This window comes from Drosophila mauritiana, chromosome 2L, assembly GCF_004382145.1.
Source record: "Drosophila mauritiana strain mau12 chromosome 2L, ASM438214v1, whole genome shotgun sequence".
Lineage (NCBI taxonomy): Eukaryota > Metazoa > Arthropoda > Insecta > Diptera > Drosophilidae > Drosophila > Drosophila mauritiana.
The window spans coordinates 10737588-10753341 of NC_046667.1; the positions used below are offsets into that span (position 1 = coordinate 10737588).

The 15754-nt window shown below is 39.1% G+C and overlaps 3 protein-coding genes across 5 annotated transcripts; 2 read left to right on the forward strand and 1 right to left on the reverse strand.

Moving 5' to 3' along the window:
* Window positions 1–99: 99 nt before the first annotated feature.
* LOC117135107 (protein piwi) lies at window positions 100–5451 on the reverse strand. Its single transcript, XM_033299219.1, has 8 exons — window positions 5295–5451; window positions 3502–4086; window positions 3125–3445; window positions 2905–3059; window positions 2023–2223; window positions 1780–1971; window positions 1550–1660; window positions 100–1424 (listed from the first exon to the last, which is right to left on the reverse strand). The coding sequence occupies exons 1-8, from the start codon at window positions 5373–5375 to the stop codon at window positions 542–544; spliced, it is 2529 nt and encodes an 842-aa protein (XP_033155110.1). The 5' UTR covers window positions 5376–5451; the 3' UTR covers window positions 100–541.
* Window positions 5452–5884: 433 nt separating this feature from the next.
* Window positions 5885–7320, forward strand: LOC117135843 (putative nuclease HARBI1). The gene is made up of 3 exons (XM_033296767.1): window positions 5885–6240; window positions 6371–7067; window positions 7134–7320. Exons 1-3 carry the CDS (start codon window positions 5920–5922, stop codon window positions 7250–7252), a joined length of 1137 nt encoding a protein of 378 aa, XP_033152658.1. The 5' UTR covers window positions 5885–5919; the 3' UTR covers window positions 7253–7320.
* A 145-nt stretch (window positions 7321–7465) lies between these two features.
* On the forward strand, window positions 7466–15749 carry LOC117149781 (tubulin polyglutamylase TTLL4). 3 transcript variants are annotated; one of them, XM_033316826.1, is made up of 12 exons: window positions 7467–7647; window positions 7713–7931; window positions 8153–8840; window positions 9110–9918; window positions 10004–10354; window positions 10408–10765; window positions 10841–10965; window positions 11038–11477; window positions 11546–11716; window positions 11784–12062; window positions 15368–15458; window positions 15529–15749. In XM_033316826.1, exons 3-11 carry the CDS (start codon window positions 8242–8244, stop codon window positions 15431–15433), a joined length of 3198 nt encoding a protein of 1065 aa, XP_033172717.1. In that variant the 5' UTR covers window positions 7467–7647; window positions 7713–7931; window positions 8153–8241; the 3' UTR covers window positions 15434–15458; window positions 15529–15749. The 3 variants fall into 3 exon arrangements, with proteins under 3 accessions (XP_033172727.1, XP_033172717.1, XP_033172770.1); XM_033316836.1 differs by lacking the exons at window positions 15368–15458; window positions 15529–15749 and adding an exon at window positions 13891–14095 and having other exon boundaries at window positions 7466–7647; XM_033316879.1 differs by lacking the exon at window positions 8153–8840 and having other exon boundaries at window positions 7469–7647.
* Window positions 15750–15754: the final 5 nt, after the last annotated feature.

Consider the following 15754-nt stretch of genomic DNA (forward strand, 5'->3'; position numbering starts at 1 on the left):
AACTTGCAATCGATACGATTAATATAAAACATTTATCCAAAATGAAAATTTAGAATTTTGTAAATACGAATACATTAAAATATATCGAACTCCGTAGCATTTCAGTATACTCAACAAGCTATGAAATTGTATTATCCTTGTGAAAGTTAAATACCTGTATAATTAATAAAATATGTTTCACGAATATAAGCAGCCATGGATGTGTGGTTAAGTAAGCAAACATGGATGTATGTAATTTTTCTTTACATAAACTAAAATATATAAAACAAATAAAGTAATTATATTCCAAATTAATGAACATGTCTTGATTGAATTTGACAGGTTAGTCCTTTGGTCTTATGCTTAAATACCAGAATCTTAATCCTCAATTTGGATTTTGTTAGAAAAAAGAGCAGTTAAGCATTTCAAATACGTAGTATGCAGCCGTAAATGCTGCAGTGCTTTGCAAAAGTAAGAAAGTATTTTAAAAATAAAAATTTCTGGGCTAGTTTCATATATGGCCTCTTAGTAAGGATTAGTATCCATTGTAAACTATATCCAATTACAGATAATAAAACTTCTTTTCGAGCGCGTTTTGCGGAATAGAGTGCAAGTTCGTACCCACGAGGGTAGCTAGCTTCTTAGCGTACTGGCAAACGGCGGGCACTCGTGTGGTGCCTGACCAATTGTAGTACAAGTGGCACATCTTGTACGTAAGTTTTTGCATTTTCTCCGGCGAGATACCCATGCTGCTGTAAAGAACGTTGTAGCTGGTCGGCGACACTGTACCCTGGCGAACTTGTTGCGAGACCAGATAAAAGTCGTATCGCTCGGGCAGAGTTATAACGTCATCAACTACAGTACCGGGCGGAGGATTTTGACCGTTGAGGAAGAAGCGCGTGTTCATGGATCTGGTTACCACAATATAAGCTAACTGCGGTGGGTTTAGCTGCACGCGGGCGTATTCGGTTTTTAGCTTCTCAATGATGTCCTTCACTTCAAATTCAAAAAGCTGCTTTAGAGAGCCAGAGCTCACCCCGTCCCGATAAAATACGATTCGAGATGGCAGTTTCTTATGCTCTAGTTGATACTGGCGCAGGGCCTTTGCTATCATAGGCCAAAGGGTGTTTGCGAGCACATCAAAGGCACTGCACTCCGTGACCGTGCTGAAGTACGTGGAGTTTTGCTGTAGATCCATTGAGGCAATCAATGCTCCGTAGGCCCTCTTGCGATCTCGTGTGCTCTTCGCAATGTCAAAACCGATCGTCATTAGCCCGGACAAGGGCAATTCGATCATCCAGGGTGTATATCCCAACTTGCAATTCAGTTGGATTGCTATTTTGGTGGCAATGCTCATAAGGCTACGGTTCTTCGCCGTTTTCATTGTCACAACTTGAGTTGGCACCGCCCTGTCAACGTATCCTCTCTTTTTGATTGATGAGTATCTAAAATAAAGAGGTTTACTTCAGTCCTATCATTTATATTAACTTAAATTTACTAAATTTCAATAATTTCTTCAAGAAATATAATCATTAGGTTTAGATTTGTATATTTAAAAGGGAATAAATACCTTTCGGCGTTATCATTGGGTACCAGGCATAATATAAGTTTGGGATCCGAGCGCACACAATCATCCATTGCTCTCACATAAGTTGCAGTGCGATCATCATAAATTATGAATCTGTTTATAAAACGATAGTTAAAGTGGATATATACACAGAAAACAAAGCACGAAACCTCTCTTTACGAACTAAGTAAAGACGTAAGGTAAGGTATACGTGTTTTTTCATAAAATCTCACTCCTGGGGGCTTCGAATTCGAAGACCCATTCCACTAGCTGCTCTATACAAAGAGTCAAGCAAAGTACGGAGTTCATGGGAATTCCTTTGCGGCGCGATGACAGCCCAGCGATCGAGGCCATCGCTCGGAGTGGTGAGCATCCTCTGGCCTCTAAAGTGCCTTTGCCAATCAGCGTTTTCTCCAGCAGGAACTCTGAAAAAATTATGAAGTATAAACGTGCAGTGCTAATTTCCATCAACTCACTTTCCATTCTGAAACACGATGTTCTGCTGTCCAATTATCCGGCCTTGTACTTCTGTGACGTCCTTGTCCAGATCCATGTTCCAGTCTCTCAAGACCTTCACACTTTCTGGAGTGTTTTGTAAACGGTGGTTAAAAGTGCGCAATCGATCAATGCGTTGTTTGGGGTTCATTCTCGTATAACTACTCATGGCACGCATAAGCCTGTTAATTAAACATTAAATTTTTATGGGCGTGCGAAATGACCATGTCCGCCTGAACGCCTCGATCTCAGGAACTATAAAAGCTAGAAGATTAAGATTAAGCTCACAGATTCTAGAGGCATAGGCGCAGCGTAAGTTTGTTGACACATGTTGACACGTCCACTCTAACAACTGAAAACCGGCCTAAACTGCCACGCCCACACTTTTGAAAAAAACTTAGATTTCTCTTCGTTTTATTGTTTGTCTTGCCTATTTTTATCGGTACGAAACGCCAAAAACGGTCACGACCACACTTTTAAACAATTTTTTAAGTTTTTCTCATTTCACTCCTCAATATCTATCGATATCCCAGAAAACTGATGAAATTTAGCGTTCCACTAGCTGTCTATCTAACATTAATATTATTAGTTATTAGTTCTACTAATATTAGTCTACTGGAATAAGGAGGTAATGTCAGGTTTGCAAACAGTAAGACGTTTTTGTTTTTGAACCTATCTGCGTGAACTCGTGGACTCCAAACAGGTCAATCATACTCAAGAATCGGACGGACTAGCCAAATTAATATAGTTTTAGTCATGCAAGGATAGGATACACAATTCTAGAATATAATTCTTGGGTAAGAAATCGATTGTTTGCGACACAAGAGTTTGTTAATTATAGTTTAAAAATGGTTTAGTCTTACTGAAAGTTTGAGCGCATCTCGGCATTGAGACCAGTCACTCGGCAGAGCTCAGGAATTAGTACCACTAATTCGCTGGCGTTAGTTTTTAGAGCCTTATCCCTGTTTTTGGATATCAGCAGCGGTTGATTATGGTCGCGAATGCGTATGTTATATTTCTAAAGAGAACAAATGTTAGTGGGAACAAGACGCCGATGTATATCCGTGGTAAAGATTGACTTACAGTGAGATAGTATTCCACAAAACTGATATCCCTACCCTTGCAACTGAATGTTGATTTCGGAGTTTGTCCAAAGTCGACATCATTGATACGATAAGTTCGGTTATTGTAATCTGTAAGGACAATCAAGTCCAAAACATTTACCCGTACTTCGTCCTGATGACGAGCCGGATTGTGTGAGCAACGTCGCATTATGTCGTAGATCGTCTCGGTGCGCATAACTTTGTGAGTTATTTCGGTGCCCAATAAAATATCTTTTTCGTGCTGGCGAATCGATGTCTCATAGCCCGGCCATAGCTCCATTTTGAACTCCCTTATTTCGATCTAAAATAAATCATATTTGATCAAATAGCACTTAAAAGGATACCAAAAGAAATTACCTTAGCTCGGGGATCAAAGAGATTACGGCCAACTAATTCCAAATTTAGTCCCTTCATGGAGCGACGCAAAATTAGATTTAAGACTTGCAAAAAGCGCGGCTCAGCACACGATATGAATCCAACGAACTTTATGGATATCTTGTATTCAATGTCCAGCTTCGACTTTCCGCTGAGCACCGTGATTTCCTGCTCGAATTTCCTGGTGGTGAACAGTTGCAGCCCGTCGAATACATAGCCTGATCCCAGAAGGTTAGCATGATTGGACAAAACTCCCATACGGACACGAGGATTCTCGATGCTCGGCTCGAACTCCACGTGATAATGAACGATCCGCCATTCCGGCTTGGTTTTTAATCGGAAAAAGTTCGTCTGCAGCTTGACCGGGACGCCATCGGTTCCCTTCTTGGATACCAACTCAGCCGGGCGGGTATTCAGGTAATCATATTGGTCACCCCACGGCCTTCGCTCTGGCGGGCCACCTTCACGCCTGTGGGCTTCCTCGTGGGCTCCTCTCTCTCTTGAAGCCTCTACTCTAGGATCTACTCTCGGGTCCCCTGATGAAGAGGCTCTGAATACTTTCACCCGCTGCATGAAAGCATTATTAAATGATACATATGAATATATAAATTTCTTTGTTATTTTAAATTATAAAAGTAGATATAGAGGACGCTGTCTGCTAATGGAAGAATGACTGCACACGAGCTCCACCTAGCGGCAGTTATGAATAATTGACGCCGATGGAAACAAGAACATAGAAAAAAGAGAGAGATCGTGCGAGAGTCAGCAAGAAACACGAGACAACAAAAAACACACAGAAAGACTCAACATTCTACATTGAAAACAATGAATTACCTTTTTAATATTTATTATTAAAACAAAAAATATTTAGGGCTTTAATCAAATAATTGTGATTCCTAAGGTACGACTGATTTCGAGCAATGTAGATTGATATGGATATACATACATGTGTATATCCAACAACAATTTTCAACCAAACCATAAAACTAACGGTCAAGCTATGAAAATATTGTTACTCATATCAAAGATGAAGCAGAAAAAAAAGATGGCCCAACATAGTTTTTGTAGTAGGCTTTGTCTGAATGGGATGAATATCGGAGAAATACCCGTTACTCGTAGAGTTTCTAGGAATCAAATGTATGTAACAGATAGAAGGAAGAGTTTCCGACCATGATCATTGATGAGTATCACAGCCGAGTCCATCTGGTAATGTCCTTCCATATAAACGTCGAGCATGCAGTTTCCAAAGAAATAGACGCAGCGCCACGCCCACTCGGACGCCCACATACACATAAAAATAGTTTTATAGTTTTTTAAATTAGTGCAAGGGCTTGCCACAGCCACATTCCAGTGTCAGGTTTTAAATTGAAATTCGTACACGCAAGTGGACAATTATCAAAACAGTAGTACATTAAAAAAAATAAATAAGTGAAACGAAACAGAAAATGCTATGCATTTACTTGGAAATTCAAATTGAAGGCGTTTGAGGAAATATAATGGATTCCTTTTGAAAAAAGTGCTTGGTCGACAAGAAGATTTTATGCATTCAAGCTCAAATTCATAGCGGATTTTTGTTTGTTTATTCGACTTTTTGTTATAGTGCTTCCTTTTGGTGTCAAATTCCGAAGAAGTGCACACATTTCACATTTATGTTTATACACAACACATTTACGATTTAAGCACATGGATGTGATTGTGTGTGCGACATAACGGTATTATAAGGAATTTGCTTTACCGCAATAATTTGTTCCTAGCTTGAATAAGTGTTTACATACCGGCCCATCACCACTTCCTCGAGAAGTAGAGGAATCTTCGTTAAGTGGACGCCTGCGTCCACGTCCCTGATCATCAGCCATGGTTACTTTTTTGCACTCGCGATCACTTTAAACTTCCCAACTGAAAGGAAACTGAAATGAAACTGAAAGAAAACGTTGAAAACGACGCCTTGGACTCAGTGTGACCAAAAGATCGGTAAGCTTTTGGGATGTATCGATATCAGTCTGCACAACTGAAATCAATTGTCTTTGCCTTTTATTTATTTTCTGGTTCTTCGAACTTTGCAATACATACATATACAAATACAAATACATATACAAATATCTTAACTCTAAAAGTACACGTGTTTATAAGCATATATAATAATATATATATATTGTTAATTTAATCAATTTATAATATTGTTAATTTACTTATTTAAAAATTATAAGTCATACAGACACCCCCCTATAACAACTAATACATTTTATTAATTAACAACATTTAAAAAGATTTTTATTAAAGTGTAATGTTTTATCATAAAAGTTCAATCGTTGCAAGAGCCTTAAATACCGTAAATACTATATAAGGTATTTTCTAAAATATAGATAACAGCCACCCTGCTACGCAAGTAAGCAAGTGAAAATGAAAGATATACAAATATTCCAAAGGTCTCTAAAAGACTTTGATTATTTCAAAGACTTTCAATGTTTTCTGAATATCAAACACAATGCTCGATTGCGTGCCACGCACATAAAGAAGAGGAACTCAAGATTTAATCCATTGACTGACCTAAATGAGCACAAATTTCGACTAAAGTATCGATACACTAAGGAAAACCTTCGCAGAATTATTGAAATTGTGCGGGATGACTTGGAAATTGAATATTTTGAGCCGTTGAAAAAGGAGCAAGTTCCAATAGATCTGCAGATTCTATCCGCCATTCGCTTATGGGGTGGCACAGAGGTACAGTAAACATTTCTGTATGCCAGACTCGCGAATTTGTATGTACATCAAAACCGTGTGAACTGACTTTCAAAAGTGCCCGCCAAAAATGAAAATTTATATTTGTTACTGCCTTTTTTCCTTATTTAAGCACCCCAAATTAACTGCAATGGCCCATGGCGTAAGTTTACGCACTTTGTCAAAAATAACTAGGCGCGTGGCCTCTGTCCTATCATCGAAAGCTTCTAGGTATATCCGAATGCCGGCTACTCTATCGGAAAAGGAGCGATCAGGATCGGCGTTTCAAGCAATTGCCAATATGCCGCAAGTCATTGGTGCTTTACTACAGACAACTGTGAGGTTTCAACCAGAAAACTGTGCCACTGATCTAGATGGAGAGGAGCTATTTCCCGCCTTTACCACCAAGGAGGAGGAGCTTCACATCCAGATTGTTTGCGATGCGGCTCATAAGATAAGGGACCTCGACATCCGACTGATCGATGAGCAGTCCATGCTCACCGACACCGAGATGTTCGGTCTGTCCAAAATAAAGGATCGATTCGAACAGAACGAGTTCCGGGGTCGTATTTTGCTGGGCAACGAAATGGTGCGCTGCTCCTCCTCCCTGTTCACACCGGTTCGATTCCCGAGGAACCAATCCGAGGAGCTGTATAACCACGCCCACGCGGTCACCTACGCATCGGCTAGAAAGTGTCTCAATCTGCTGGTGAGTCGCTTCGGTATCCTTGGCACCGAAATCCAGGGTTCGCATGGATCCGCAAAGCAAACGATTACGGCGTTGGCCATACTCCATAACATGGCCATGGAGTGGGTCGATCCAAGCATTGGTAAGCTAACTAATGCTATAGATCCTAAAGTGCTCATACTTTATTGATTTACATTTATCTTTTTAGATACGGAACAGAACATTTCACCATTTAATTCCACTTTCTTCAATTCCATAGGAAGGTCACCAAAATCCGGAGAGGACAACAATCGAAGACAATTCATTAAAACCCATTTTGCTTGCTAATAGAGTTCTTACAAACATTTGTACTCGCAGTATTGCAATTATTAAAAACAAACTATATGTCGATTTTCCTCAAGTTTTTTTTCCGATTTAAAATCGGGCTAAACGGGTAAAGCGATAAAAACGGTTTATTCGGGAAGTCCCCTATTGGCCGAACAGCTGCTGCGTGCGCAATCGGTATCTATCGCGAGGTGGCACTTTGAGAGGCTCACGCTGCCATCTCCAAACTGTGCACATGGATATTCTGTTCAGCAATAAAACAGTAGTTTAGTTTTTTGTTGTCATAGGCTGTGAAAAGTTTTAGTGAACGTTTAAGAATTACACGCTTAACTGGAAGCTACCAAAAATAAGCCAATATATTTATTAGACAAAATTGTGCATTTGCTATTAGTTATATTGTAGGTATATTTTGCCTCCGCAAGCATTATGAATATAAAGGATGTGTGATCGATTTGCATTTCAGTTTTTGCCTCCATTTTACATACATTTACACCTGGCGCATTTTTCGTGCTGGCAATGTAATCACACCGAGCTAGCTGACGACAAGTGCCAGTGACCTAGATTTTGGGAGTCCTGCGCTTGGGTAGAGTAACGACACCACCACCGCCACCGCAATCCTGCTCCGTGCCCGTTAATCCTTCCAGCTGCAGCAACAAAGTAAAGGTCACAAATCGCGAGGCAAGTAAGTTTTTGTACATATGACCTGGTTTACGGAGTGGCAGCTACTCGTTGTAGCCCATGGGGATGGCGGGGTTAATCTATATTGTATATTCACCGCCAGATTGGCATATTATGCATACTGGCTTCTCTCTATCTATCCACCAGATATGATAAAACCGCATCCGTAAACTTACGTCCAAATCCGATCAGAAATCATTCACAGCATTTAAAACCTGTTTGTAGGCCTTTTTTTGGGTTAGCGGAGTCAGAGATCACATCGAGCTTAGTACGTACCCCTCAACAAATATATGACTGGGTGACCAGGATCTGACATGCGTAACAACAGCGGCTATCATATCCCAGCCAGCAACAGTCTGAACAACAATGGAGCCCCTTCGCCACGTTACTGCAATGCGGACAATACGTTTTGCTGCTATAGCTACGATAACTGCAACCTGATCGCTCCAGCGTGGGGCAATCGCCAGAACCAGAATCAAAATTCAGTGCCCAACCAGAACCATAATCTGCCGACAAAGAGAATTCCCACCAAGCAAACGGCCAGATCGAGCTACCACCAATCGGCGGCCAATTCGGCACCGGATTCATCACTGTTTACCGATGCTTTTGGCCAGCCATCGTTGGTCAGCCAGCGGATAGCTGGCAACAAGAGCTGCGAGTACGTCTATCAGACGATACTGCGATCGGAGGATCAGCATTCCAATAGGCAGTACAAGCAGGCAAGGTCATATGCCGCTGACAAGGAGCAACAGCAGCAGATGTTGTTGCAGCCATCCATCGTGTACTTTGATGCGGAGCTAAAGAAACGGAAAGACCGAGGGGGACGTGTGTCCACCGATTATGTGGACAATAGTCCGGACCGATATCGGCCACTCAATTCTCCCTCTCCAGAGCCGACCTGGGATAACATACTGTAATTTTGCAAATGCCTTTTTGTTAATTGTCCTGCTTGTTGAAACTACATACCTCCAGTACACGCACACACACACGTATTTTGTTGTTGTTGTGTTCGAGTCTTAAAGTTACAATTTGGAAAACTACCGATAGATACCACACAACACTCTAGTTGCGAGTACATAACTATATACCCACAGACACTCATTGAACATACATGTGTAAACAATAAACAGATTCCTTTGTTCACCATGTTGTAAATAACCGCTTTCCATTCTCGTTTTTCAGTTTGGAACGCCCGGTCCAGTATCAGACGACGAACCAGCACTATCAGCACTATTTTTCGTACTTCTACAACCGTGGAGCGGAGAAACTGTCCAAGCCAACATTTGCCGCTGCCAATAGCCGCAAAATGCCAATGAGCAAATTCCAAAAGGCCGGCGCCAGTCACAGGGATTCGCGAGAAGTCGATGGACGAAGGGACAATTCCGAGGACAGGACCTGGCAGGGTCAAAAGTATGAGAAGCACGTGCTAAAGGAGAAGCTCCCAAGCAATGATTTAAAAGCCGATTACCTAGACAATGGCTGGGGAGACCCTGGAAGCGGAGATGACTACAGGGACATTAAAGATAGCTATGACCCCGTTGTTGTTATTGACAATGGGCTGGAGCAGGTCGGAGTACATCGGCGATACTGCAGAATGACCGAAAATACGGTCCTGGATGGCTCCGGAGACACGCTGATTAATAACAACAATAATGAATTAAAGGTTATGCGTAAGTCGACGGATCAGCCCATGCCACGGTTGCCCATGACGCCAAAGAGGGCCAAAGGTGGGGCCGTGTCTACCAAAAAGCCAATGCCCACGGTTCACCGAGTCCTGCTGTACAGCACTCAGAGTCCACGGCTGGGCCGCAAGCAGCAGTTCAGCAACCAGCGGCTAAGTGCAAAGCAGCAGAGCTCCAAGGGACTGGTTGCAGGTGACGAGAGACAGACGGTCCTATTGCTGGAGCCGGAACACAAACAGGAAGACCACCGCAGTGCCATTGACTTCGATCGTAATGACGACTTCGACGAAGATGATGATCTCGACAATTGTAAGAATAGTTAACCTAAGACCTAATTGTTTTTTATTTATTGATAATTAACTTATATTTACTTCATTGTTTTACCAAATAATAGTATCAAATTTCGACGAAAGCGACACGGCGAGTGTTTTGTCAGACACTGAGGACGGTTATCGTGCCCATGCCTTCAAGCTCACACACTCTGTGGATCGATTTTCATCGCCCCAAAGCACGCCCAGCTTCTTGTCTTCGCAGTCGTCGGAGGATGATCTGAAAAATCCGGATTCCCTTCTGGTTCCCAGTTTGTTCCCCTACGTGCCCCCTTATTTGTCTTTTTCGTCGAACACAAAAAGAGGTCCACGCGTGCCGCCGGATCTTCATCGGGTTTTGAAGTGGCGCATTACAAACATAATGCCAAAGGTAGTTCGCTTGATTCTGGCCAACAGCGGAATGCGAATGCTAAAGAGTGAGTTTCTACATAATAATCAGAAAGCAATTAATATGTATTTTCGCAAGTAGAAACCAACGACTGGATGGGCGTATGGGGCAAGCATTTAAAGTCACCGTGTTTTAAGGCAATTCGTTCTTATCAGAAAATCAATCACTTGCCCGGTTCATTTCGCATCGGGCGAAAGGATTCGTGCTGGAAGAATCTGCAGAGGCAGATGGGTAAGCACAGCAACAAGGAATTCGGGTTCATGCCACGCACATATATTATTCCCAATGATCTGGGAGCCCTGCGCCGGCACTGGCCGAAATATGCCCAGCGAAATACTAAGTGGATTATAAAGCCACCAGCTAGTGCTCGGGGTGCTGGCATCAGGGTTATCAACCGATGGGGCCAGATACCCAAGAGAAGGCCTCTTATCGTACAAAAGTATGTAGTATCTAAGGATCGAAAGCTTCGGAAACATAATTTAGCATTGAAATATTTCAAATTTCTTTTACATAGGTATATAGAGCGACCGCTTCTAATAAATGGTAGTAAATTTGACCTGCGTCTGTATGTCTTGGTTACATCAGTGAATCCCTTGCGAGTGTTCATGTACCACAACGGATTGGCACGGTTCGCTTCAGGTAAGTGAATATATATCTAAAATCGAGTGAGCCGTATATTAACCCATAGGAAACTATACTATGTATGTTCAGTGAAGTACAGCGCTAAAACGGACACTTTGAATGACCGGTGTATGCATTTGACCAACTATAGCATCAATAAGTTTTCCTCGAACTATTCGAAGAACGAAGACGTCAATGCCTGCCACGGACACAAGTGGACTATCAAGTCGCTGTGGACGTATTTGGCGAATCGTGGAGTGCGTACCGACTGTCTGTGGGAGGCGCTGAGGAGTTTGGTGCTTCGGACAATTCTTGCTGGCGAGAATGGCATTAATAGCATGATTAGAGCAAATGTTGAATCAAAGTACAGCTGCTTCGAGCTATTCGGCTTCGATGTTATTCTGGACTCTGATCTGGTTCCTTGGCTGTTGGAAGTCAATATTTCGCCAAGTTTACACTCGGAACTGCCCCTCGATGCCCATGTCAAAGCGCCTTTAGTGCAGGGCGTTCTTAATACAGCGCTGTACAACGTAAGTGGTGGCATTTTACATATGAATTTAGAACGTATAATTATATATATAATGATACATATTTTAAGGTACCTCCAAAACTATCGCTGGATAAGCAAAAAGAACTGGCCGCAGAATTTTCCTTTCCCCCGGGCACACAAATGTGCTACGACAAGCGGCTTTACATTAACTATTTGTCGCGCGAGGAAAAGATCAAACATAACACATTTACCCGAAAGTCTATGGAAGACAGGAATGAGGTACGGCTCAAATTTGATACTCCTAATGGGTTTGTTGCTAATCACACTATAACGTTTAATACAACAGTATGTGGATGCGATCCTGAATAATCTGACCCCCGATGATGTGAGGTGCCTTATCATAGCCGAGGATGAACTAGCGCGATGTGCACCGCTGGAGCGCATCTTTCCAACAGATCAAACCCATAAGTACCTTAAATACAACGATACTCCGCGGTATTACAATCGCCTCTTGGATGCCTGGGAATCGCGCTACGCTAACAATCGCACAGAAGGGATAGCGTTGTTGCGCGATTATTGTCAAAACAAATATCATCTTCAAGTCCCAACACCTCCAGCCAAAAAGGTGAGATCTTTATTCATCAATAGTGCAGAAGCTTTTCACAAGACCCATTTAAATGAATCGTAACCTATACAAAACAAATATGTAGGTCGGGATATTTTTTTTAATAATACTACAAGTATCTTAAGTTATTATCCTATTTTGTTTATAATATACCTAATTTGTGAAAGCAAGTGCATATTGCACTGTATTCTATACATACACTAAGTATTTGCCCACGTTTTAATTATTTTGTACACAAAAATACTGTTCTAAAAATCAGTTAAAATACTCATAAATTCTCGACTACTTTTGTTAAATTTTGAGGGCTGTTGGAGATTTATACAATCGTTCTTTTGGCGGTGCCGCGCTCTTTGCCATAGTAAGTCTTATCTGTTGACCACGCAGAGTCATCGTAAAATAAAATCTCGAATATTAGTAGATAGATGAAAACCAGTAAGCTTGCTATAATATTTGTACTGTCTTTATTTAAAATATATCCAGGACAACAAAGTGTATTTGTCATCTCTACCGGTTAACTACCATAACGTAAAAATCTTTTGTTTTCTTTACCAGTAATGCATAGGTAAATAACGAAGCTTAAATTAAATTACAAGTAGAGGGATGGTCAAATAGTGATGTTCTCTTTTGCCGACAGGCCCCATATGCATATAGTTCTAAATCCAGATGTTCTATGTAATTGAAATGTTCCTATAGCAAGAACTTTAAACCGAAACTGCTCACCGAATTCATATGTATTTCATTGCATTGCGTTGCCTTCTTGTTTGTGTTTTTCTGTTCGACGTTACCATCACTATAATTTCTTTTTATGTCTCTGCGTATATGAAGTATATTGAAGGTGATCACACTGAATATTCCTTACACCTGAGTCCAGAACAAGACATTCTTCCAGCGTCAGGTGGGTCTTTAAATGGTAATATACCTCAATCGGCTGTCCATAACTAGCTTTTCCAACGCGCCGACCTCAAATCTTTCACAAAAAAAAAACATTTTAATAAACATATTTATGCAAATTTTCCAAACCGGACCATCGCAAAGTAAACTGCGCCTGAAGATTTAAATCCATAGCGAATGTAGTGTATTTCGAAGAAAATCCATATAACCATTATATTATACGGTTAATAATTCCACGGACTTCTTACCTTTATTTCGAACTCATTTGACCAATAGTTAACTCACGAAAATAATATATAACAATGCTTATACCTTTGTTAATATTGATTGGTAATGCAAAATATGTTTTTTCTTTCCATGTAGCGAAAAACGTATAGTTAGAAATTTATCGTTCAACACTAATATGCAGAGAAAAACATTTTAAATATTCTTTTGTTACCATTTTTTCAGTTGCCCAGTTTATAAAATATAAAAAAAATACAAAATAGCTAAAGTTTAAAAAATAAAAGTATTTTTGATAGAACATTTACAAACATAAACATTACTGTAAAACCTAAAAAAAAATATTTATTTTAAAAAACGATATCAAGCATTCAACATTCTTATTATTTAAGTATAGCTGCAAAGTTAGCTTTCGAAAAGTCAAAGATACACTGCGCATTTTCTAAATGATTTGCCATCTTGAACCATCACTCATTTAGTGGAAATCACGATCACTTTTGGAAATCCAACATTTGTACATTGCTGCTACAGAAAAACAACTCAATACTCGTGTATTATTTGTATTTATCAAAAAACTTTCCCACATTTTGATACCTGCAAATCATGTCAATGTAATCCTTTTCTTTTCAATTTATAAAGAGTTAAACGAGTTTTTTATTGTCGAATTGTTGATGCAATTAAATCAATTTGTTTTGCTGTAATTGTAAATTTGCAGGATTACTTCATCAAGTTTATGAGATGGATTTTAAAGTGACAGTCGCTGCCATCGTATTATTGGTAGTCATTATTGTTATTGTTAGTGCAATTACCTTAGTCTTAATAACACATGTATATATTTGATATTTAATATTAATAAATTCAGATGTACTTGTAAATAGGCTATTCAAATACTTAAATCAAAATGTACTCTGTTGGGACATTACCAAAATTGCATAATTCGTAACTAAATTGTGATCTTTTTTTATAATAGATTGGACTAGTGTTATTGCTAATACTGAACTTAATATATAGTTCTTAGTAATCAGTAAATATGTTGTTATTGATTAATTATAGTGAACTGCCAATTATTTAAATCAACAATAAATGAGGTGTTTACAAAGTAAAATATTAATAAAATCCAGTAAAATCGCGGTTTACGTTATAAAGAAAAACAAAAATATCCTTTTTATTGACTATATTATATGGATTATGGTCAAGGATTAAATAATCTGATGAGTGGACTGTCTGCAGTGGGTATCCAAAGAACTAAACGCCATGTTCTTAAAAGGCTAATAATAATAGTTCGGGTTTTCTTCGAAAACTTTTGAAAATTATTTATTATTATTTATTTAATGTAAAAAAGTGATTTTTATCAATACAGTAAAAATCCAGTAAGGGTAGTAAGGTTTTCTATTCAAATGTAAAGATTCTTTTATTACATTTTGTGAAAATAATGAAACAGAAAATTTGCTGAAAATTTGTAGACGACATCTTGCACAAGGTTGCCTTAGCAATTGCTAAAACTATAAAATAAATAGTCTCAAAACAATCTGTTTTCACATTAAGCATTTAAAGAATCGCTGGCTAGAATCAGCTTAATCCATCAAATTTAGTATAAAATATAATAGATATTTTTAAAAACTATGATTAACTTTATATATCGAAGGGTAAGTACATGTTAAAAAGTACAAAATCAATTCATCTAATTAAAACGAGTTGTTTTCGTGAATTTCTTCTATTTTTGTATTGGACAGTACTTACATGTAAATAAACAAGTTAATAAACTTGCTATAAGTATAATTTCTTAATTGAAAAATGTATTTGAATTTAGTGTGTAAACGTAGTACATAATTGTCAAATAGAGAAAAATCAATCCGATATTATTTTGTATTTTATATAATTTATAAGTAATACATAAGATTACAAAGTGATATACATATGTATCCCTTGTAAAATCTTAGGTGCACACCTAATTTTATTACGACTGTTTGTTTCAATTCTATATAGTTTCCCTTTGCTTGCCACTTTTTGTCATGCATGCCGAAATTTGCGTCTAAATTATTATTTAAATTGGTCGTTTTGTATAGTAGTTGACAATTATTGATCCCAGAACTTCGGAAATCCGATTGTATTTTATATTCGCTTTTCTCTATTTAAAATTACCCTTTCAATCTATGTATACATTTTCGTTAACTGTTCAATTTTTAATTTAGGACTCGAACGATGAAGAAACAAACCTAGCGACGCCAAATACTATAAAAGATGAAGACGAGTCCTAGCATCTGCATTTAAGGCGATGACCAGGTGAGCCGAACCTCTTTAAAGTTCCTTTCCTCCTGCAAGTACTCACACAGAATCTCTCCTCTTTTATTAGACTTTGATGGAGTGAATGTTGAAATTCCATTAGAAGGGATCTTTTCAACTGATCAACACTCCGTTTGGTCCGCAACAAAACAACTTTGATTTATGAATTCATAATGAAATGAAATATTAGGATTAAAACAGCATTGCACGTGTTCGGAAACAATTGAAATTTATATGTAATTGTGCATTGGAAAAAGTTGCAGTGAATTATTAAATTGTATATTGTGTTAATTGTA

Bases quoted from the DNA above. Each gene is read 5' to 3' on its own strand.
- LOC117149781 (XM_033316826.1), top strand. From the start codon at position 8,242: ATGCGTAACAACAGCGGCTATCATATCCCAGCCAGCAACAGTCTGAAC. The intron at 9,919-10,003 runs GTAAGAATAGTT...ACCAAATAATAG, and splicing joins AGATGATGATCTCGACAATT to TATCAAATTTCGACGAAAGC. The intron at 10,766-10,840 runs GTATGTAGTATC...TCTTTTACATAG, and splicing joins AGGCCTCTTATCGTACAAAA to GTATATAGAGCGACCGCTTC.
- LOC117135107 (XM_033299219.1), bottom strand. From the start codon at position 5,375: ATGGCTGATGATCAGGGACGTGGACGCAGGCGTCCACTTAACGAAGAT. The intron at 4,087-5,294 runs GTATGTAAACAC...GCTTTCATGCAG, and splicing joins GAGGAAGTGGTGATGGGCCG to CGGGTGAAAGTATTCAGAGC. The intron at 1,972-2,022 runs GTGAGTTGATGG...TAATTTTTTCAG, and splicing joins ATCGTGTTTCAGAATGGAAA to AGTTCCTGCTGGAGAAAACG.
- LOC117135843 (XM_033296767.1), top strand. From the start codon at position 5,920: ATGAAAGATATACAAATATTCCAAAGGTCTCTAAAAGACTTTGATTAT. The intron at 6,241-6,370 runs GTACAGTAAACA...TCCTTATTTAAG, and splicing joins GCTTATGGGGTGGCACAGAG to CACCCCAAATTAACTGCAAT. The intron at 7,068-7,133 runs GTAAGCTAACTA...TTATCTTTTTAG, and splicing joins GTGGGTCGATCCAAGCATTG to ATACGGAACAGAACATTTCA.